This window comes from Crocodylus porosus, unplaced genomic scaffold, assembly GCF_001723895.1.
Source record: "Crocodylus porosus isolate Cpor-Errol unplaced genomic scaffold, CroPor_comp1, whole genome shotgun sequence".
NCBI lineage: Eukaryota > Metazoa > Chordata > Crocodylia > Crocodylidae > Crocodylus > Crocodylus porosus.
This window is the reverse complement of record NW_017728943.1, coordinates 57,893,641-57,910,661: the sequence shown is the minus strand read 5'-3', so window position 1 is coordinate 57,910,661 and position 17,021 is coordinate 57,893,641. Positions and strand designations below refer to the sequence as shown.

At 50.1% G+C, this 17,021-nt stretch overlaps 1 protein-coding gene across 1 annotated transcript in view; it reads right to left on the bottom strand.

Annotated features, from left to right (window-relative positions):
- LOC109319669 (cytochrome c oxidase subunit 7A-related protein, mitochondrial) overlaps nt 1-5,613 on the bottom strand; it is an 8,330-nt gene extending 2,717 nt beyond the window's left edge. The window contains exon 1 of the mRNA XM_019549407.1: nt 5,455-5,613. Within this exon, the coding sequence (XP_019404952.1) occupies nt 5,455-5,526 (72 nt within the window). The 5' untranslated portion in view covers nt 5,527-5,613. The remainder of the gene's footprint in view (nt 1-5,454) is intronic.
- Nucleotides 5,614-17,021: the final 11,408 nt, after the last annotated feature.

Below are 17,021 nucleotides of genomic sequence, written 5' to 3'. Positions count from 1 at the left end.
GGGGACTCCCTTTTCGTCAGTGCAAAGGCAGAAAAGGATCTTGGAGTCATCATTGATGCCAAAATGAACATGGGCCAGCAGTGTGGGGATGCAGTCAGGAAGGCCAACTGTGTCATGCATCCACAGATGCATCTCAAGCAGATCCAAGGAGGTGATCCTCCCCCTCTATGCGGCACTGGTCAGGCCTCAGCTGGAGTACTGCATCCAGTTCTGGGCACCGCACTTTAGGAGGGATGTGGACATCATGGAGAGGGTCCAGAGGGCCACTCGCATGATCAGGGGGCAGCAGGGCAGGCCCTATGAGGAGAGGCCAGAGGACCTGAACCTGTTCAGCCTCCACAAGAGAAGGAGGCTGAGGGGAGATCTAGTGGCCTGTTACAAACTAGTCAGAGAGGACTAGCAGGCATTGGGGGAGTCCATGTTCCTCCAAATACTACCAGGAGCGTCTAGAAATAACAGTCACAAGCTGGCAGAGGGTAAATTCAGATTAGACATCAGGAGGCACTACTTCACTGTCAGGATTACTAGGATCTGGAAGCAACTTCCCAGTGAAGTAGTGCTGGCTCCTACCCTGGGGGTCTTTAAGAGGAGGCTAGACAATCATCTTGCTTGGGGTCGTTTGATGCCAATACTCTTTCCTGTCATGGCAAAGGGTTGGACTTGATGACCTGCTCAGGTCCCTTCCGACCCTACTAACTATGAAACTATAACTATGAGACTCAACAAAGGAGGCAAAAGAGGGGGTATGATTCTGTAGCACAGTCATTACTGTACTTGCCCAGTTAGGGAAGAAATACTGGGTTCCTATTTCTGTTCTAGAGGCTGTTTGGGCATTTTATCCAATAGGATTCAGGCAAAAATGCCTAAAATAGTTTATAGGGTACAACTGTCTGTTACCAGTCTCGGTGCCCCTCTTGTGTCTCAGCATAGCTGCAATCTATAAACTAAGTGCTCCTCTACCTAAGCCTTCTGAGAAACCTAATCTGGCAGATTTGCACACAATGCAGATGTAGCAACTGTCCTAGAGATGTGGCTGGAGGAAGTGTTTAAGGTGGTATGCAGAAACAATGAGCTTAAAGTGCCCAGAGAATAGTTAGTCAAAATGGGAAATGCCTGATGAGTTCCAGCACCTCCAGGGTTAGATGGCAACTGAGGAGGGTAAGAAGATCAGTGGTTGCCAACCCTTTTTGTACCAGGAGCCATCTGTAAACATCAATGGCCAGTCCCAACCTAGTAAATAGTTTAAGTAAAAAACACAAGTCTTTTGGCCCCCAAATACTTATTACATGCTACAAGTTAAAGCAGCTCAACAGTCTTAATTTTAAAAAACAGAAATCAATATTAAAACATTAATGGTGATATCAACATGTGGGTCCCTGTTACTGCCAAGTGACTATTCATCGTTGTGCAATTTACACAGTGCAAATTGCTGGTGCCCCTCACTCCTGACTCTCAGCCCCCTGGCCCTGCTAGCATTCTTCAATCACAATCCACAGCCCCTCACCCCTCCTAGCTCTGCTGGTGCCTGTCACTCCTGACCCACTACCCAGTGCCCCCAGGCCCCAACCCCCCACATCAGCAGGATGGGGGGGGGCACCTGCCTCACCCCCGCCCTGTTTTGTTCACCCACAGTGGGGTACAGGGCCGCAGCTTGGCTGGACCAGCATGGGCAGAAACTGCCACCATGGCCCAGCAGGCAGGATCCTGAGTGAGAGAGCAGAGTGGGACAGCAAGATTGTTGCTGCCACCACCAGGACTCATGCACAAGCAGCTTGAGGAGTAATGGATGAGGGCGAGACACTGCACTGCTCTCACCTCCTCCTGCCACCAGCCATTTTCATGCTGGGCTGTGGCTCTACCCTGCCACCATAGCCCAGTCACTACCACTGCTTCCCTCAGGCTGCCTATGCTGCCCACCATGCCACTTCCCCTTTGAAATAGTCATGACCTGAGGGGAGCAACTGGCTGTGGGAGGAGGTGAGGGTAGCCTGCACCCCTTCCCTGCATCCGTTACTCCTTGCACTGCTGACACAGTGGGCCTGGCCGCAGCAGCGACGAGTTTCACAATCGCGCTCCGACTTTCTGTGCTGGGTCCTACCCACTGGGCCATGGAGGCATCTCCTGTCTGTGCCAGTGCAGCCAGGCTGGAGCCATGTGGCCTGCTGCCCTGTGCCTGCTGTGTGTACAAATCTGGGGGGGGGGGGGAAGCACAGCAGTATATGCCCCCCCCATGCCCTGCTGATGTGTCACCTGTGCCCCCACCCCGTGGACTTACTTGTGGGGAGCTGCAGGAGCTGTTCTCCATGCTGCCTGGCTGCTATGTGCATGTGCACACATACATGCATGTGGTGCTCCCTGTCTGATCACCCTCCTCCCACTCCACCCAGCCCCTCACAGGCTGGAACACTGCCAGCCTGCAAGGGGAAAACCTGCTATTTCCCATGTTTATGAGGTTTTCCATGATTATGTGCGACTTTTTCATACATTCTTGTAACCTACTTTTGGGTTGTGACCCGTGAATGGCAGCTTGGGAGCAGGGGATACTTTCAGCACAGATCACCAAGGCAGCGTGGTTGGTTCAGGTGTGTTCCACCCCTCCCCTTCTCTGCCTACAGCTGCCCCCACAGTGCTCTGCATGGGGCCAAGTCCTGCCCGCTCCTGTCCATGCCATGCTCCCACCCACAGCTGCACCTGGGCCCAGCCAGCGTGCACAGCTTCCTAGTAGGGTTGCTCCCTGTGCAGCTACCCATGTGCTGCTCAGCTGCCACCACCTGCAGCACCTCTTCCTCCTGCTGCACCACTCATGCGGAGGGGGGGAGGGCCTACAGCCAGACAGCTACTACCCAAGCATATGGGGCTCTAGCTCCAGGCCACTTCCCATCCACTCAGCCACCCAGTGCAATGAGCAGCCACCTGTGGATGCCTGAGTGGGTGGAAGGCAGCCTGAAGCTGGAGCCCCACATGGTGGGGCAGGAGCCGCACAGCTGCAGGTTCCCCCCACCTGGAGCAGCACAGCAGGGGCAGGAGGAGGAGCCACTGGAAGCTGCACCACGAGCAGCCCCACAAGGAAGCTATGTGTGCTGGCCGGTGGATGCGTGCAGGAGCACAGCGCAGGCTGCCCAGCAGGGGTGCGCTCAGCACCATATGGAGCACCATGGGGGCAGCCACAGGCCAGATCCATTCAGTTGGCAAGCCGAACCCAGCCTGCTAAATGGTAGTCATGACTATTTCCAGCAAATTAAGGGCTGACTTTCAGTGGAAAGAATCTAGGAAGCAACTTTCTCCTCAGCAGAAAAACTAAGCTGATCCTTCCTATCATCCAATAAAGGAAAAACTAAGGAAGAGTGCCAGCTTTCTTTTTCTCTGGGAAATGGAAGAGCTCAAAGTGAGCAAGCTTGCTCCCACCTGCTATTGTCCTGTGGAAGAGCTGGGGAGATTGGTCTGAAATACCCACACTACATTCTGAGGGTAAAGGATTGAGAGGGGGACAGTGCCTCAATCTCTAGAGCTCACTTCATAATTTCATAGGAGAGATCAGAAGACAAGGACTACTGAAACTGTGCGTCATGACAGGGCTGGAAAGAAAATTGGGTACAAAGGAGAAAAAAATTTATTTGGCTTTTCCCCAGCTTTTTCCCATCCCCCGCCCCCCCCCTTTTTTTTTTTAAACAGGACTTGAAAGCATGATACATCATGTCGATCTTGTGAAAATGTTTAAAGAAGCTTTTAGCACAAAGTGAGCTAGAGGGAGGGAAATGTGAAAAGTCTGCTTAAAGGCACCTTGCCACCAATCTTCAGTGCCCCAGATCATGCCCTCCTACTAGCTGGGTAACCCTTGCTGCTTTAGTGAAGACCCCCCTGCAGCTCACTCCTGAGGGCTGAACTGTAAGCCCCAATGAAGATCATCTCTTTTCCTCTGCAACTATATAAATCAATAACACAAGATGTTATTAAGATGACTAAGTGCTTTGTGCAGAAAGGTGGGGAGGGATGCCAACAAACACCCTCATCATTTTAAGTCCCTTGCCACTGTTAATGCAGATGTGGGCCATGGAAGGACTTTGTTCAACCCACAGTGGGTCCCTCAGTTCCACCTGGCCCAGACACCATCTGGCCTTATGGCATGTCATTTACATTTGGCAAGCCAAATTATTACCTGCAAGTCTGCCATAAGCATTTGCAACACTTGTGCTCATGTTCAAAATAAAAAAAATCTTGCTGTCATGGCTAAAGATAACATTTCAATCACAGAGAATAAATGGATGCAATGATAAAGCACGGGTGGGCAAAGTCCACCCCATAGGCTGGACTGGGCCTGTGGCAGACTCCATTTCTCAGCAGACCCTGGCCACACTGCTCTACCTGTTCTCCAGAGACCACCCATGAGTGGTGCCATCAAGAGTGAACAGCTGGGCAGGGAGCTAGTGGTGTGCAAAGCAGGCAGTATTCAGTTTGGATTTGGCCCAATTCAGAGGACAGTGATTCAATTCACTGATTTGGATCGCTGTCCCAATTCAATTCGGCTGAATCTGAAGGTTCAATTCTGATTCAGAGAATCAGCGATTCAGCCGTAGACACGGCTTTATGTGCATTTTCTACATATGTCGAGGTACGAGGCACAGCTTGTGAATGCCAAGATGGTGGGGCAGATAGAGCATCCCATGGGAGCATTTGGGGGGGGGGAAAAAGAGTCCCTCGCACGCTTGGCAGTGGACCTGGAAATGGACCGGAAGAACTTCTGGTCCACTTGCAGGGCTGCCACCGAGCATGGGGGGAACCCCCCCTTCAACCCCTCCAGCTCAACCATCTGCCACAGGGGAACCCCAGGTGCCCCCCCAGACCCATGAGGCACCAGTCACTGAGCCGGGGGGTCCTTTGGGCAGTGATAGCTGGGGCCACAGCCAGGGCAGAGCTGCTGACCCCACTGCCTGTAAAACGCATGCTTATCACAGGAGCGCATAAATCAGATTCAACATGTAGTACTTATTCAAATGAATGCCCTATCCTTTATCTCCTGGGTGACTCTCAGCATCTCCTGAAGATCTATATCTATCCAATTCCTTCAGACTCCCGGGCTGTGGCACCCTAAGGTGTCTCGAGCCTTTCGAGGGTGGCATGGCACAGGGTTGGGGGCTCCCAAGCATTGATGGTTCTGCAAGGCCGGGGGCGGGGGGCAAGAGGAGCCTAGCCTGCAAGTCCCATTCTGAGAAGCTGGGCTGCTCACACCATGGAGGTGAGAATGGAGTCACCGTGTACCCCGCCCCCTTCCAACCGCCGCCAAAACGACGCTGCAGCAGGAAGCGGCCCCGATCCGCAGCACTAACCGCTGCCTTCCCCGCGGTCACACACGGAGGCACGACGGACAGAACACTCAGCGCCAAGCGCCAAGCGCCGCCCCCTGCCACGGGGTGGGAAGGCACCCACAGTGAAGGTCACGGGTTCGGACCCAGGTACCTGAGGATTGTAGGCGGCCGCCGCCACCGCCCCGGTCAAATTCTGCGTGAAGCTGCTGAATTTGTAATACATGGCAGCTGGCTGTCCCGTACACGTGAAGCCGCGGCCCGACCGTGACAGCGACGCAGGAAGGGCCAACACCGGCCGCAGCGGCAGGCCCGCCGCGCTGTGGGGGCCGCGAAGGGGGCCTGAAAAACAAACTCGGAAAGTAGCAGCAGGCGCGCAGCGGGGCACGCCGGTGCTGCCCAAAAGCCCTCCGCGGGGCGCAGCAGAGCTGGTTGCACTGCGAGCCTTTAGGGACGGCTGTGGGTGCGCCGACATTTGCAGTCAGGCACGACTCAGGCAGCCTGACCCGGCAAAACCGAGTGCCCATGCGCACTCCGTCCCCTTTTCATAGGTGTGCGCACCCGCCTGAGGGAAGGACCCAGGTGGGACTGCGGGGGACGCGTGTGATCATCGTGTGCGCAGGCGCGGGCAGGTGCCGCCCGGGCCCTCATCCCCGGCTGCGCCGTTGAGGGTGGGGTCACCGGGCGGCTCCGCGACTTTCGTTGGGCTGCTCCAAGGTAGTCACGTGCCTGGTGGAGGGCCCTGCCTCCCCCATGGCGCTCGCTACCGTATTTACCCGAGTGCGCGTGGAAGTTAAGATGCTTCCACCCCCTACAGCTCCGGAGGTGGGAAACTATAAATGATTTCATTATAAATCTGCCCGTTAACCTGATAAATTGCAAAATGTATAAATGGGTAAATTTATAAAGTTAAAAGTAGAGTTCTGCAAAAATCAAGTTGGTCGAATAAAAGGGATCACTTCTTCCATGAGTTTTGATTCTTTTATAAAGTAATGTGTTTATAAATTAATAAGTTGTAAGTTTCCGTATCTAGGACGTAATTAGTGGAAGGTCATATTCTTGCAGGGGGTGCACTGCCATGCACAGGGGGTGTGCATGTATGCGCATGCACTCCCTACACGTTGCCCCTAACTGCTGTCCTCCCTGCCATTTCCTCACTCTGCTGCCTACCCACCTGGTGACTTGCCTCCTGGCCTGTTTCTGCCACAGTTTACCTCAGGCAACAGCTCTGGCTCCAACTCCAGTTCCAGGCCAGGGCATGGAGCATACGGTGACTCCAGCCCCATCCAAGCAGCAACTCTAGCTCTGGACCTGCATCGTAGCAGGAGTTGCAGCAGCTCCTGTGACAGTCTTCTCCCAGGCTCCCCCCACAACTGTAAACCATGCAATCTCCCCCCAACTGTCCCATGCTGTCTCACCTGTGCTTGCCCCACTGCACCGTGGACTCTCCCCCCAGGTTCCCCAGCGCTCCCTCTCACTGTGGCCCCTCTCGCCTGCCACACCAGCTGCCACAGGGCAGTAGCAGTAATAGCTGCAGCTCCAGTCCTGCACCCAGGCTGCCGAACCAGACCCACACGGTGCCCCAGGCTGGTACTTGAAGTCAAGACCTCCCCCCTCCCCCCATGTTGAATGGTGAAAAAAACCTTGTCTTGGGTTTGGGTAAATACAGAAATAACAACAACTAAATATTCTGCTATCCAGGTGTTTCCCTTGTTACCAAGCACTTCCTTCTAGCAGAAGCAACATCCATATCAGTACTTGTCTGGCAGTGGTGACTTCATCTGAAATTTGGTGTGGCAGGGAAAGTGGACATGGTGTTCTTCTGAAGGGAGTTTTGTGCGGTCACAAAAGGCTTTATGGCTCTGGGGAACTTGTAACACAGGACTGGGAAATTATTTGGGCTGGAGGGCCATTTAGAGAGTTTTGGTGGGCTGTTGTAGGCAAGCGGGGGTGGTGGGAGGAGGGGCTGACCTGGCTTGACACAGCTGTGGGGGGCAGGGGGGCAATTGATCCTATCTGGCTTGATCTCATCCATCCTGCAGTCACCACGGGGGGGCCCAGATGGAGTGGGTGAGTGGATGGGCAGGGTCTCTGTTAGACCCTGACTTCATGCGGCGCCCAACAACTAGGGAGATGACGATCCAATTGCCCATGGATCCTGTTACTTATTAGCCAGAGCAAGTAGGGAGCAAACACTAGCACACATTGCTTGCAGCAGCTTTATTCAGCTTCAGACTTGCTCCCAAATGCTCCCAGATCCAACGTTCCTCAATCCAAATTATTGTCACCCTAACAGTCTCCATAAAGACTGGCCTAGGACCCCTGCAGGCAGGTCATAGGCAGATAGGATGGGGCCATGGATGGGTGGGGAGCAGTGTCCAGGAATGGGACAGGTAGGGGTTAGGGCCGGTATCATGGGTCTGTGACAGTGTGCAGCCAGGGCTCGGAGCAGAGCCATGATCTGGTCCCCATACCCCCTGTGCCTGTGGAACTGGCATCTGTTGCAGGAATGTGTGAAGAGCAGATTATGGCTCTGCCCCAGACCCACACTGCCACCACCTTGTAATCCCAGCCCTGGCCCCACCCACTCATCCTGCACCTGGACACCTCCCACTCGTAGCCCCATCCCATCTGCCCAGCAGCGCACACCTTGCCCACAAAGGTTGGAGACCCCATCCACCCACTCCTCCTGGTACCCCCAGTGGTGGGTGCAGGGCAAGGCAGAGGGCTGGGGTCCCCAGGTAGTGGGGCTGGGTTCAGTGATTGCAGTGATGCTGGCAGTGGTACCGAGAAGGAGCCACAGCTACTGGGGCTGCTGGGGAGCTGAGTCTGGCCATTGTGCCACCCCAGCCCTGCTGTGTGCCTAAGGGAGTGGGAAGGGGTGCATGAGCCATGGCCCAGGCTTCTTCCCACCCTTGGGTCTGGCAGGGCCAAGAGACCTGCCATGCACTGTATTTTGCTTACCACTTCTAACAACTGCAACAGCATCGCTAGCAGCAGCCCACTTCTCAATGTGCCTTGGCCCTAACCTAGACGTCATCAGCTTCCTTTTGTATCACTCCTGATCTAGTTAAGATTCAAGCTTGTACCCTGCAGATAAAATGTTGTCTCTCTCATTACCAGTTTTAGGAGCCCTCTTGCTGCCCAGTTTTTTGTCACTTTCTGAGAAGTTCTTTATGCAAATGTTTTTCCGGCGGTCACCAACCAGTGGGTCTATCCATCGGTAGATCTCTGAGCCTCTTGGAGTCGATCTGAGTCTGGGGTGGGAGGCTGAGTGCTGGGTGGGACTTACCTGCTGGGGAGGTAAGTAATAATTTTTCCCAAATAATTTTTTCTCCCTCTGCCTTGATCTGCCTCCCCCACCCCTCGCCTTCCGTCCCCACAGACTTACCTGCTGGGTAGAGGGGGGAACCAGGTGGGGGAGACGGTGCCCGGTAGATCTTGGGTTGCTTTTAAATACCAAAGGTGTTCTCCTATTTTAAAGAGTTGAAGACCACTGGTTTATGCAAATGTATGTATCTGGGAGGTGGATAATGGCACAAAAATCAATACAATGTTGGGATATGGGACAGTGTAAGAACTTCTCTAACTGCAGGAAAGATTGTTCCACAGAAGATGCATAAGGAAGAAAAATGTGGATTGTTTACTGGAAGGGAAATACACAATATGGTTTCCTCACCCACAGTTTTTCATTTTCATGAATGCCTTTTCATTAGGTTCATGGAAATGGTAGCAGAACCATAGGGTGGCCACTCAGTGGCATTTTCCACCCCCCAGACCTGCATAGATGTCCTGGACAAGATAACACGGATTCTTGTCATGGGAAGCCCTTCTGCATACTGAACTCTCCTTCATCTGAGAAAGGAAGGTTTTGAGCCAGACAGAAACATGGATCCATGACAATGGCGCTCCTGCTGTGGTCATGATGGTAAGTGGTTGCCACGATATTACGTCTATCCCCACTGAGGTGGCCACATAAAGGTGCAAACCCCGCCTGCTCCTTGGGGAACGAGGACAACATCCCCGTACACACCCCTGACAAAAGGATGGGCATGCAAAAACACCATGTGAAACACTCTTGTTTTGATATTGCATGAGGTCAAGTGACCAAAGCTGAACAATCTGTGCAAAAATTGAGAAATTACAAAATCTTTTACTAATATAAAGAATGTTGTGAAATCTTGTCATTTGCAAAAATGTGTAGCATGGCATGTATTGGGATCATGGCATTTGTGACTTATTACTTTTATTTGGTAATTACAGTTATTTTGAAGACGTGGTGGTTTACAAGTATGTTGTTTGATCCCTTGTATATTTGCTAGTGACAGATCGGAAAGTGTGAAAAAATTCAAAGCCCAGAGTGGGAGTAAAGAAACAGAGCATGTGACTTGGCAGTGGAAGTCTACAGGGTGCAGCAATTTGTAGTAGAAACTTACTTAGTCTGAAAGCAATAGGAACATGTTAATATATTGCAAAGTAATTGGGGACCTCTTTTAGGCTTGTCTGTGGGAACGTTTACTATGTCTTCCCTTAGTACACCATCTAAGCACTTGTCAGAGGAATCAGGTGTGCATGGCAAGCTCTTCAACATTTCCTTCCTTACCAAAGATGCTTTATTTCCTGCTGTCACATACCATCCTAGCCCTGTTGTCCCAGAAAAGCATAATCAGTTGGGCAGGTTAGGAACAGAGATGGAGTTGCTCGTGTAGCTGGGTTGTGACCCACTGAGGCATTCCATAGTGACAGCTTGTCAAGGCAACATGGTTTCAGGCACAATGGTATTTTTGTACGTACTTTGTTTGATAGAGAAATAGCTCTTGGATCACAATGTGTAGACACAGTAACACTTCTCAGTTGCCTTTTTTACGCAGTTGCCATATCTGGAGGGAGAGGGGTTTAAATAAAATAAATCAATATTTTTCCTCTGTTGAAAAAGTTGCTTAATGAATAAAACCTTAACATGCAGACCATTATTTCAGCACAGATGCCTGCAGCTCAAACCTTGTGAATCTGCCCATGTGGCTGTGTTCTTGAATCATTGAGAACAACTGAGTGGGCTGTTTTAGAACATGCAATTGCTGCGTGCACTCATGCTTTGTTTATGCAGCAGTCATTTCTAAAAGGTTTCTGCTGGAATTTTTTTGTGTTTGTCTTTCTATAATTTTTTTTTTTTAAAAACCCTCAGAAGATGTTCACTGAGAATATGCTCTGTAAAGGAAAGAAACTGGAAGTAACAACATTCTACCAACACATTTATAGATTTATAGTCAAAAGAAACAATTTTGCAGGGTGCACAGAATAGTCAGCCAAGGCACTGGAATTCATAGCTGCCTTACTGCCGTTATGTGCCACACACAGCACAGGTGACATGCTGAGAAATGAGTGCTTCTGATTGTGATTGTCCATAAGTAGGTCTCTCTTTAACAGACTTAGCAATCTTGAAACAATTAGAAGGAGGTCCTATCTTTAGCGCTAAACTTTTCCATTAGTTATATAAATTTAACCAGAATTTCACCACTCCCAGGGTGGTGGGAGGAGCTGCATGTGATACCCTCCAGGAGCAGCCTCAGCAGTGGGCCTTACCCTCGCCCACTGGGCTAGAGACAGACATTACACAGAAACCGGTTTAAGTGATCAGAAACTGGTTTAAATCTGTAACAGAACAGATGTTCAGTGCATATAAACCAGTTTGAAAATGGCTGAAACTGGTTTGAGGTAAACCTGGTTGAATACAGTATCAGACTTAACTGATTTGGGTCCAACCAGTTTATACAATGTCTGTCCCAGACCCCTTCCTGATTTAAGTTAAACCAGACTCCCCCAGCAGCCCAGCATGCTCTCTGGGCTGGGCCCTCTGCTCTACAGCAGGGCTGGCCCCTCTCCTCTGCTGCCTGGCTGCAGCTCCAGCAGAGACTAAAGGCATCTACCTGGCTTTTCCCTGCTCCCCTGCTCTCTTCACCACTCCCTGCTAAGCAGGGATTTCCCCCTCCCCTCTGCCTTACACAGATACCTCTCAGCATTAGCTCGTATACCACATGTTGGCTATGGTCTGTGCTGTGGGACACCAGACAAAGACAGACAGAACTGTGTCCGCTTAGGGTTTTTTGGAGCTAATCAACAGGTAGCTGGTAATGATCCTTCATTCCTTCCTTGGAAAAAGTTGTTTAACAAGAGCTTGAACTAATGGAGTGACACTTTTGTTTTGTCCCTTTTCTTAAGGGGTAATAAACACTGAGTTAGCGATGATAAGCACTGTTATCAAGTGCCTGCTGAGCTGCTTGGTGTGGGGATGGACAACCCCTCCCTAATCAGAGCATCCTGCCAGGGCCTGACCATGCCCCTCTCAGCTCAGTACTATGGAATAGAAGGGAGGGCTGCTCTAGCGCTCCCCGGTTTCTAGCCTGGGCCAATGCAGGCATGTGCCTGCATTTCTGTGCAATTGCAAACTGGTTTAGTTTCATAGTTGGTAGGGTTGGAAGGGACCTCAGCAGATCATCAAGTCCGACCCCCTGCCATGGCAGAAAAGAGTACTGCGGTCAAACGACCCCAGGAAGGTGTTTGTCTAGCCTTGTCTTAAAGACCGCCAAGGTAGGAGACAGCACCACTTTGCTTGGAAGTTAGTTCCAGATCCTAGCCGCCCTAACAATGAAGTAGCGCCTCCTGATGTCTAGCCTGAATCTACCCTCTGCCAGCTTGTGACGGTTATTTCTAGACACTCCTGGTAGTGCTCGGGGGAACATGGACTCCCCCAGTGCCTGCTGGTCCCCTCTGACTAGTTTGTAACAGGCCACTAGATCCCCCTTCAGCCTTCTCTTGTGGAGGCTGAACAGGTTCAGGTCTCTGAGCCTCTCCTCATAGGGCCTGCCCTGCTGCCCCCGATCATGCGAGTTGCCCTCCTCTGGACCCTCTCCATGTTGTCCACATCCCTCTTGAAGTGCGGCACCCGCAACTGGATGCGGTACTCCAGCTGAGGCCTGATCAGTGCTGCATAGAGGGGAAGGATCACCTCCTTGGACCTGCTTGAGATGCATCTGTGGATGCATGACAAGGTGTGGTTGGCCTTCCTGACTGCATCACCACACTGCCGGCCCATGTTCATCGTGGCATCAGTGATGACTGTAAGATCCTTTTCTGCTTCTGTACTGACAAGAAGGGAGTTCCCCAGCCTGTAGGTCTGCTGCTGGTTCTTCCTCCCCAGGTGCATCACCTTGCACTTGTCAGTGTTGATTCCCATCCTGTTCTCATCCGCCCACCCCTGTAACCTATCTAGGTCTGATTGCAGCCTATTTCTCCCTTCTAGCATACCCACATCCCCCCACATCTTAGTGTCATCAGCAAATTTGAACAGGATACTTTTTACCCCCTCGTCCAAGTCACTGATGAAGATGTGGAACAGTGCAGACCCAAGGACCAAGCCCTGGGGGACCCCACTGCCCACATTCCTCCAGGTTGAAAATGACCACTCTCTGGGTGCAGCCCTCCAGCCAATTGGTGACCTATCTGACTGTGTAGGCATCGACACCACAATCTTCTAATTTTTTAACAAGAATGGGTGAGATACAGGGTTGAAGGCCTTCCTAAAGTCCAGAAAGACTATGTCCACTGCGACACCTGCATGCAGGGATTTTGTGACCTGGTCATAGAAGGCCACCAGGTTGGTCTGACAGGATCTGCCTCTAATGAACCCAGGTTGGTTGCCCCCTAAGCATACACTGCCCTGCTTGCCCCTCGCAGATGTGCACTTGGATAATTCTCTCAAAGAGCTTCCTCAGGACTGAGGTAAGACTAACAGGCCTATATTCCCTGGGTCCTCCTTCCTCCCTTTTTTGAAAATGGGGACCACATTGGCCCTTCTCCAGTCCTCTGGCACCTCGCAAGAGCACCACGAGTCCTCGTAAAGCCATGCCAGTGGTCCTGCAAAGACCTCTGCTAATTCTCTCAGCACTCTGGGGTGGAGATCATCAGGGCATGCTGATTTGAACACGTCCAGCGCCCCTCCAGAAGTTCCCTGACTAGGTCCTCTCTGACCCTGGGCCTGGCTGCACCTCCCCTGGGACCATCAGGAATCCCGGTGTGGGGGGATGACCTGGTCCCTGCTCAGAAAAATGGAGACAAAAAAATCGTTAAATAGGTTAGCTTTGTCATCTGGTGAAACCACCAGATTTTCTGCAGAGGCCCCACATTACCCGGAACCTTCTTCTTACCTGCTATATATTTAAAAAAGGATTTCTTGTTATCCCTGATCCAGGTTGCTAGTCCCAGTTCCTTCTCCACCTTGGCCTTCCTAACAGCCCCCTACAATCCCGAGCAACGGAGGTATAGTCCTCCATGGCGATGGCCCCTCCCTTCCATTGGGTGTACACCTTCTTAGCTTTGAGATGTTTCTGGATGTTTTTGTTGAGCCATGTGGGCTTTTGAGCACTCTTGCCCCCTTTGATCCGTGCTGGGATTGTCACCCCTTGGGTTTGGAGGATCGTCTTCTTCAGGAACAACCACTCTGCTTGGACTCCCAACTCCCCTCCCCTCCGGGACCTCAGTGCCTCCCCAACTAGTCTCCTTAGCTCAGTGAAATTTGCCCTCCTGAAGTCCAGGGCTGCTGTCTTGCTTTAGGTCTTTGTCACCCTGCTCTGGATGGTGAATTCCAGTAGGCGATGGTCACTGTCGCCCAGGTGATCAAGCACCCGCAGTCCTCTCACCAGGTCATCGCTTGTGGCCAGGACCAGGTCTAACAAGGCATTTCCCCTGGTGGGACTGTGCACCTCCTGGCTTAGATGGAGGTCCTGTAACTTGGCTAGGAACCTACATGAGCGGGCAGACCTGGCTCCTCCCAGCAAATGTCCGGGAGGCTGTTAAGTCAAAGGATGACCACATCCTTTGACTTAACAGCCTCCGTGAGCTGACCTGAGAATTCCCGGTCTAGCTCTTCTCCCTGGTTGGGTGGTCTGTAATAGACCCCCACCGTTAAGTCCTTTCTCCCCCGACCCCCTTGTATTTTAACCCAGAACACTTCAGTCTACCCCTTCTCTGACCCAGTGCTGCTCTTTGAGGATGTGAATTGTTCTTTGACAAAGAGCACCACACCCCTGCCTTGCTCCCTTTTCTATCACTCCTGTACAGCCTATAGCTCTTGATGTTCACCACCCAGTCGTGCGTTGGATCCCACCACATTTTGGTGAGCCCCACTATGTCTAGGTTTGTGTTAGGTAGCAGGAGGGCAAATTTTTCCTGCTTGTTCCCCATACTATGAGCATTAGTATAGAGGCATTTAAGGCCTTCTGAAGGTGTATGCACCGCCCCCCTCATCCCAGGACTACCCAGGTCTCTTACCTGGGTATTTCTTGCCTAGCCAGGCTAGACTAACCTGCAAAGATTGAATCAATTCAGGCTTAGGCTTTTTGAATGTCTGTCCCTAGCCTTGAAGTGCAGACCAGGGGCTGGGAGGGGACAGGCAGTGGAAAGAGTGAACACCCTTGCCAATTTTAATCCAGAAGAGTGTGCCCCAGGTATCAAAAGTCTGGAAAACATCGAACATGTTACATGATATGTCATGGGGATGGCTAGTGGCTTAGAGGTTCTGGCAGGAGTGAGCAGCTGTTCAGTCTTCAGTGTAACCCTTCTTGTGGTCTCCTCAACTGTAGTGGAAGCAGACTGGGGAATGAGTTGTTCCTTTTTTGATAGCCCCAAGTTCCATAAAGTATCAGTCAGTCCCCTGGCATTGACCTGATCACAAAGTCAAAATAAAAGTAATTCTAGTCAGTCACCATTTGCTCATGTTTTTACCATTAAGTAGCATATGTCCCAGGTGTAGTTTTTTGTAAAGCAAATGTTTTACAAAGCCACATATCAACAGGAATGCTCTCAGACATTCAACATTTATTGTTGGGAAAGTCTTTTGGTTGTATTTAAATGTTTTCCTAGAATGCTTATAACTCACGAGAGGTTAAAGCCTGAAATTGTACAACTCTGTCTCAGTTACAGGCAAGAATCAGGGACAAAGAGTATTTACTAAGCAAACATCTTGTTGTGAATGAAAACCAGGAAGTTCAACTGCAAAACCTGTTCTCTTCCCCAAGCAGGGTAAAGCACAAATAGTACATAAGTAATATATACGTTGAGAAGGTTATATTTTTAATTATTGAAACTATTCATTTATTGGGGGAAAATACATCTGAATTCTAAAGAGTAAAAGAAGCAGAAGAAAATGAGTACCTCTTTGCAGATACACTGGGGGTATATGTGGATATCCAACTCAATTGTCCACTCCTGGGGGGCAGCAGGGAGGCTATGCATTTTCTGTAGATGCTGTGAATCTATGGGGAAAGGGTTTGTAATTCCAAACACAACACGTTGCTTCCTACTACTCTTTTAGCTCACCCCTAAAACTGTGTTTATGGGTCTAGTGGAATTCAGAATGGTGGTTCAGCTCTCACAGGAGATGTGGCAAAAACACACTCCAGCCACAGGCACTTCCTGATCTGGCTCTTCAGGAGGTGCACGGCACTGTTCCACTTGGGCACAGCAGTGATGGCAGTGGGGTGAATGGAATAGAATTATACCATCTAATTAATTACTAACATATTAATTATTAATTGATTATGTTATGTTATAATAATAATATCTTTAAATTCCTATTTTTAAATGGGCTGCCATTCAATTCTGAAAAGTTTTGAAGAGGTGCCTCAAGTCTAAAAAGGCTGAAAGCCACTGCTCTAGATAGACTATCAGTTTCCTATGGTTCAAATTCAGCCGGTTAAGCCAGAACAAGTTGTACTTCAATCTTCTTTTGACTGATCATAAAGGTCAATAGTAATGAAGCCTTCCCAGTACTGTTAGAAAGTGTCCTGTTCCTGCAGAAAGTTCTCTCATACAAAATGATTCCTGCTTTATGAATCATTTAGTATTACAAAAGTAACATCATCATAATGGATTCCTGTAATGGGCTCAGTCTCCTGCATTGAAAATAAATGTGTGTACTATATTAGATTCAGAATTTTTTTTTGATAAGTGTATTCTTTTAGCAGCAGGAAACCATTACCCTGTGATAGAGTCCTGTGCAATTGACTTTATCTGTCAATTATCCTCTCTGCAGCATAGTTTAGCCTCAGTGACATCCTATGCAGCATGTAATTTTATCATTTTATCCTATTTACAGATGGGTTAATTCAGATGGTTGTGTTTCATTAAATCTTTGGAATTATCTTTTAGGTTTCTGGATGCATGATGCTGAGAAGCTGAAGATAAATATAACATGCAGTTCGGTAAGGAAACATTCATTCAAATACAAATATACTCAGGCTTCCCACTTTTGGGCAGCTTTGCCTGCTTGGATGAAGGGCTCACTTTAGGGCTCTAACTCTCAGTGGGCACATCTACATGAGACACTTACTGTGCATTAGCCTAATAACACTGTGCAGTGGTGTAGCAGTTTAAAACCATGCTAATAGCCTATCGTGCTGTGTTATTAGTAGGGATCCTGGTTTTCCCTAATAAAAAATCTCAAATTTTTTGATTAAAAGCCCCAAATTAGCAATTAAACTGAAACACCACTAAATGTATGTAGGTATCAATTAAACGCAATGTTTTATTGACAATTAAATTTGGACACCTACCAGCATAGGCAACCCATAGAAGGAGCACGGGGGGGCACATGCCGCCCCCGAGATTGGTCTCTGCCGAAGCCACCCCCAGCTTCTGTGGGTGGTCCCCACTCGCCACTACCGA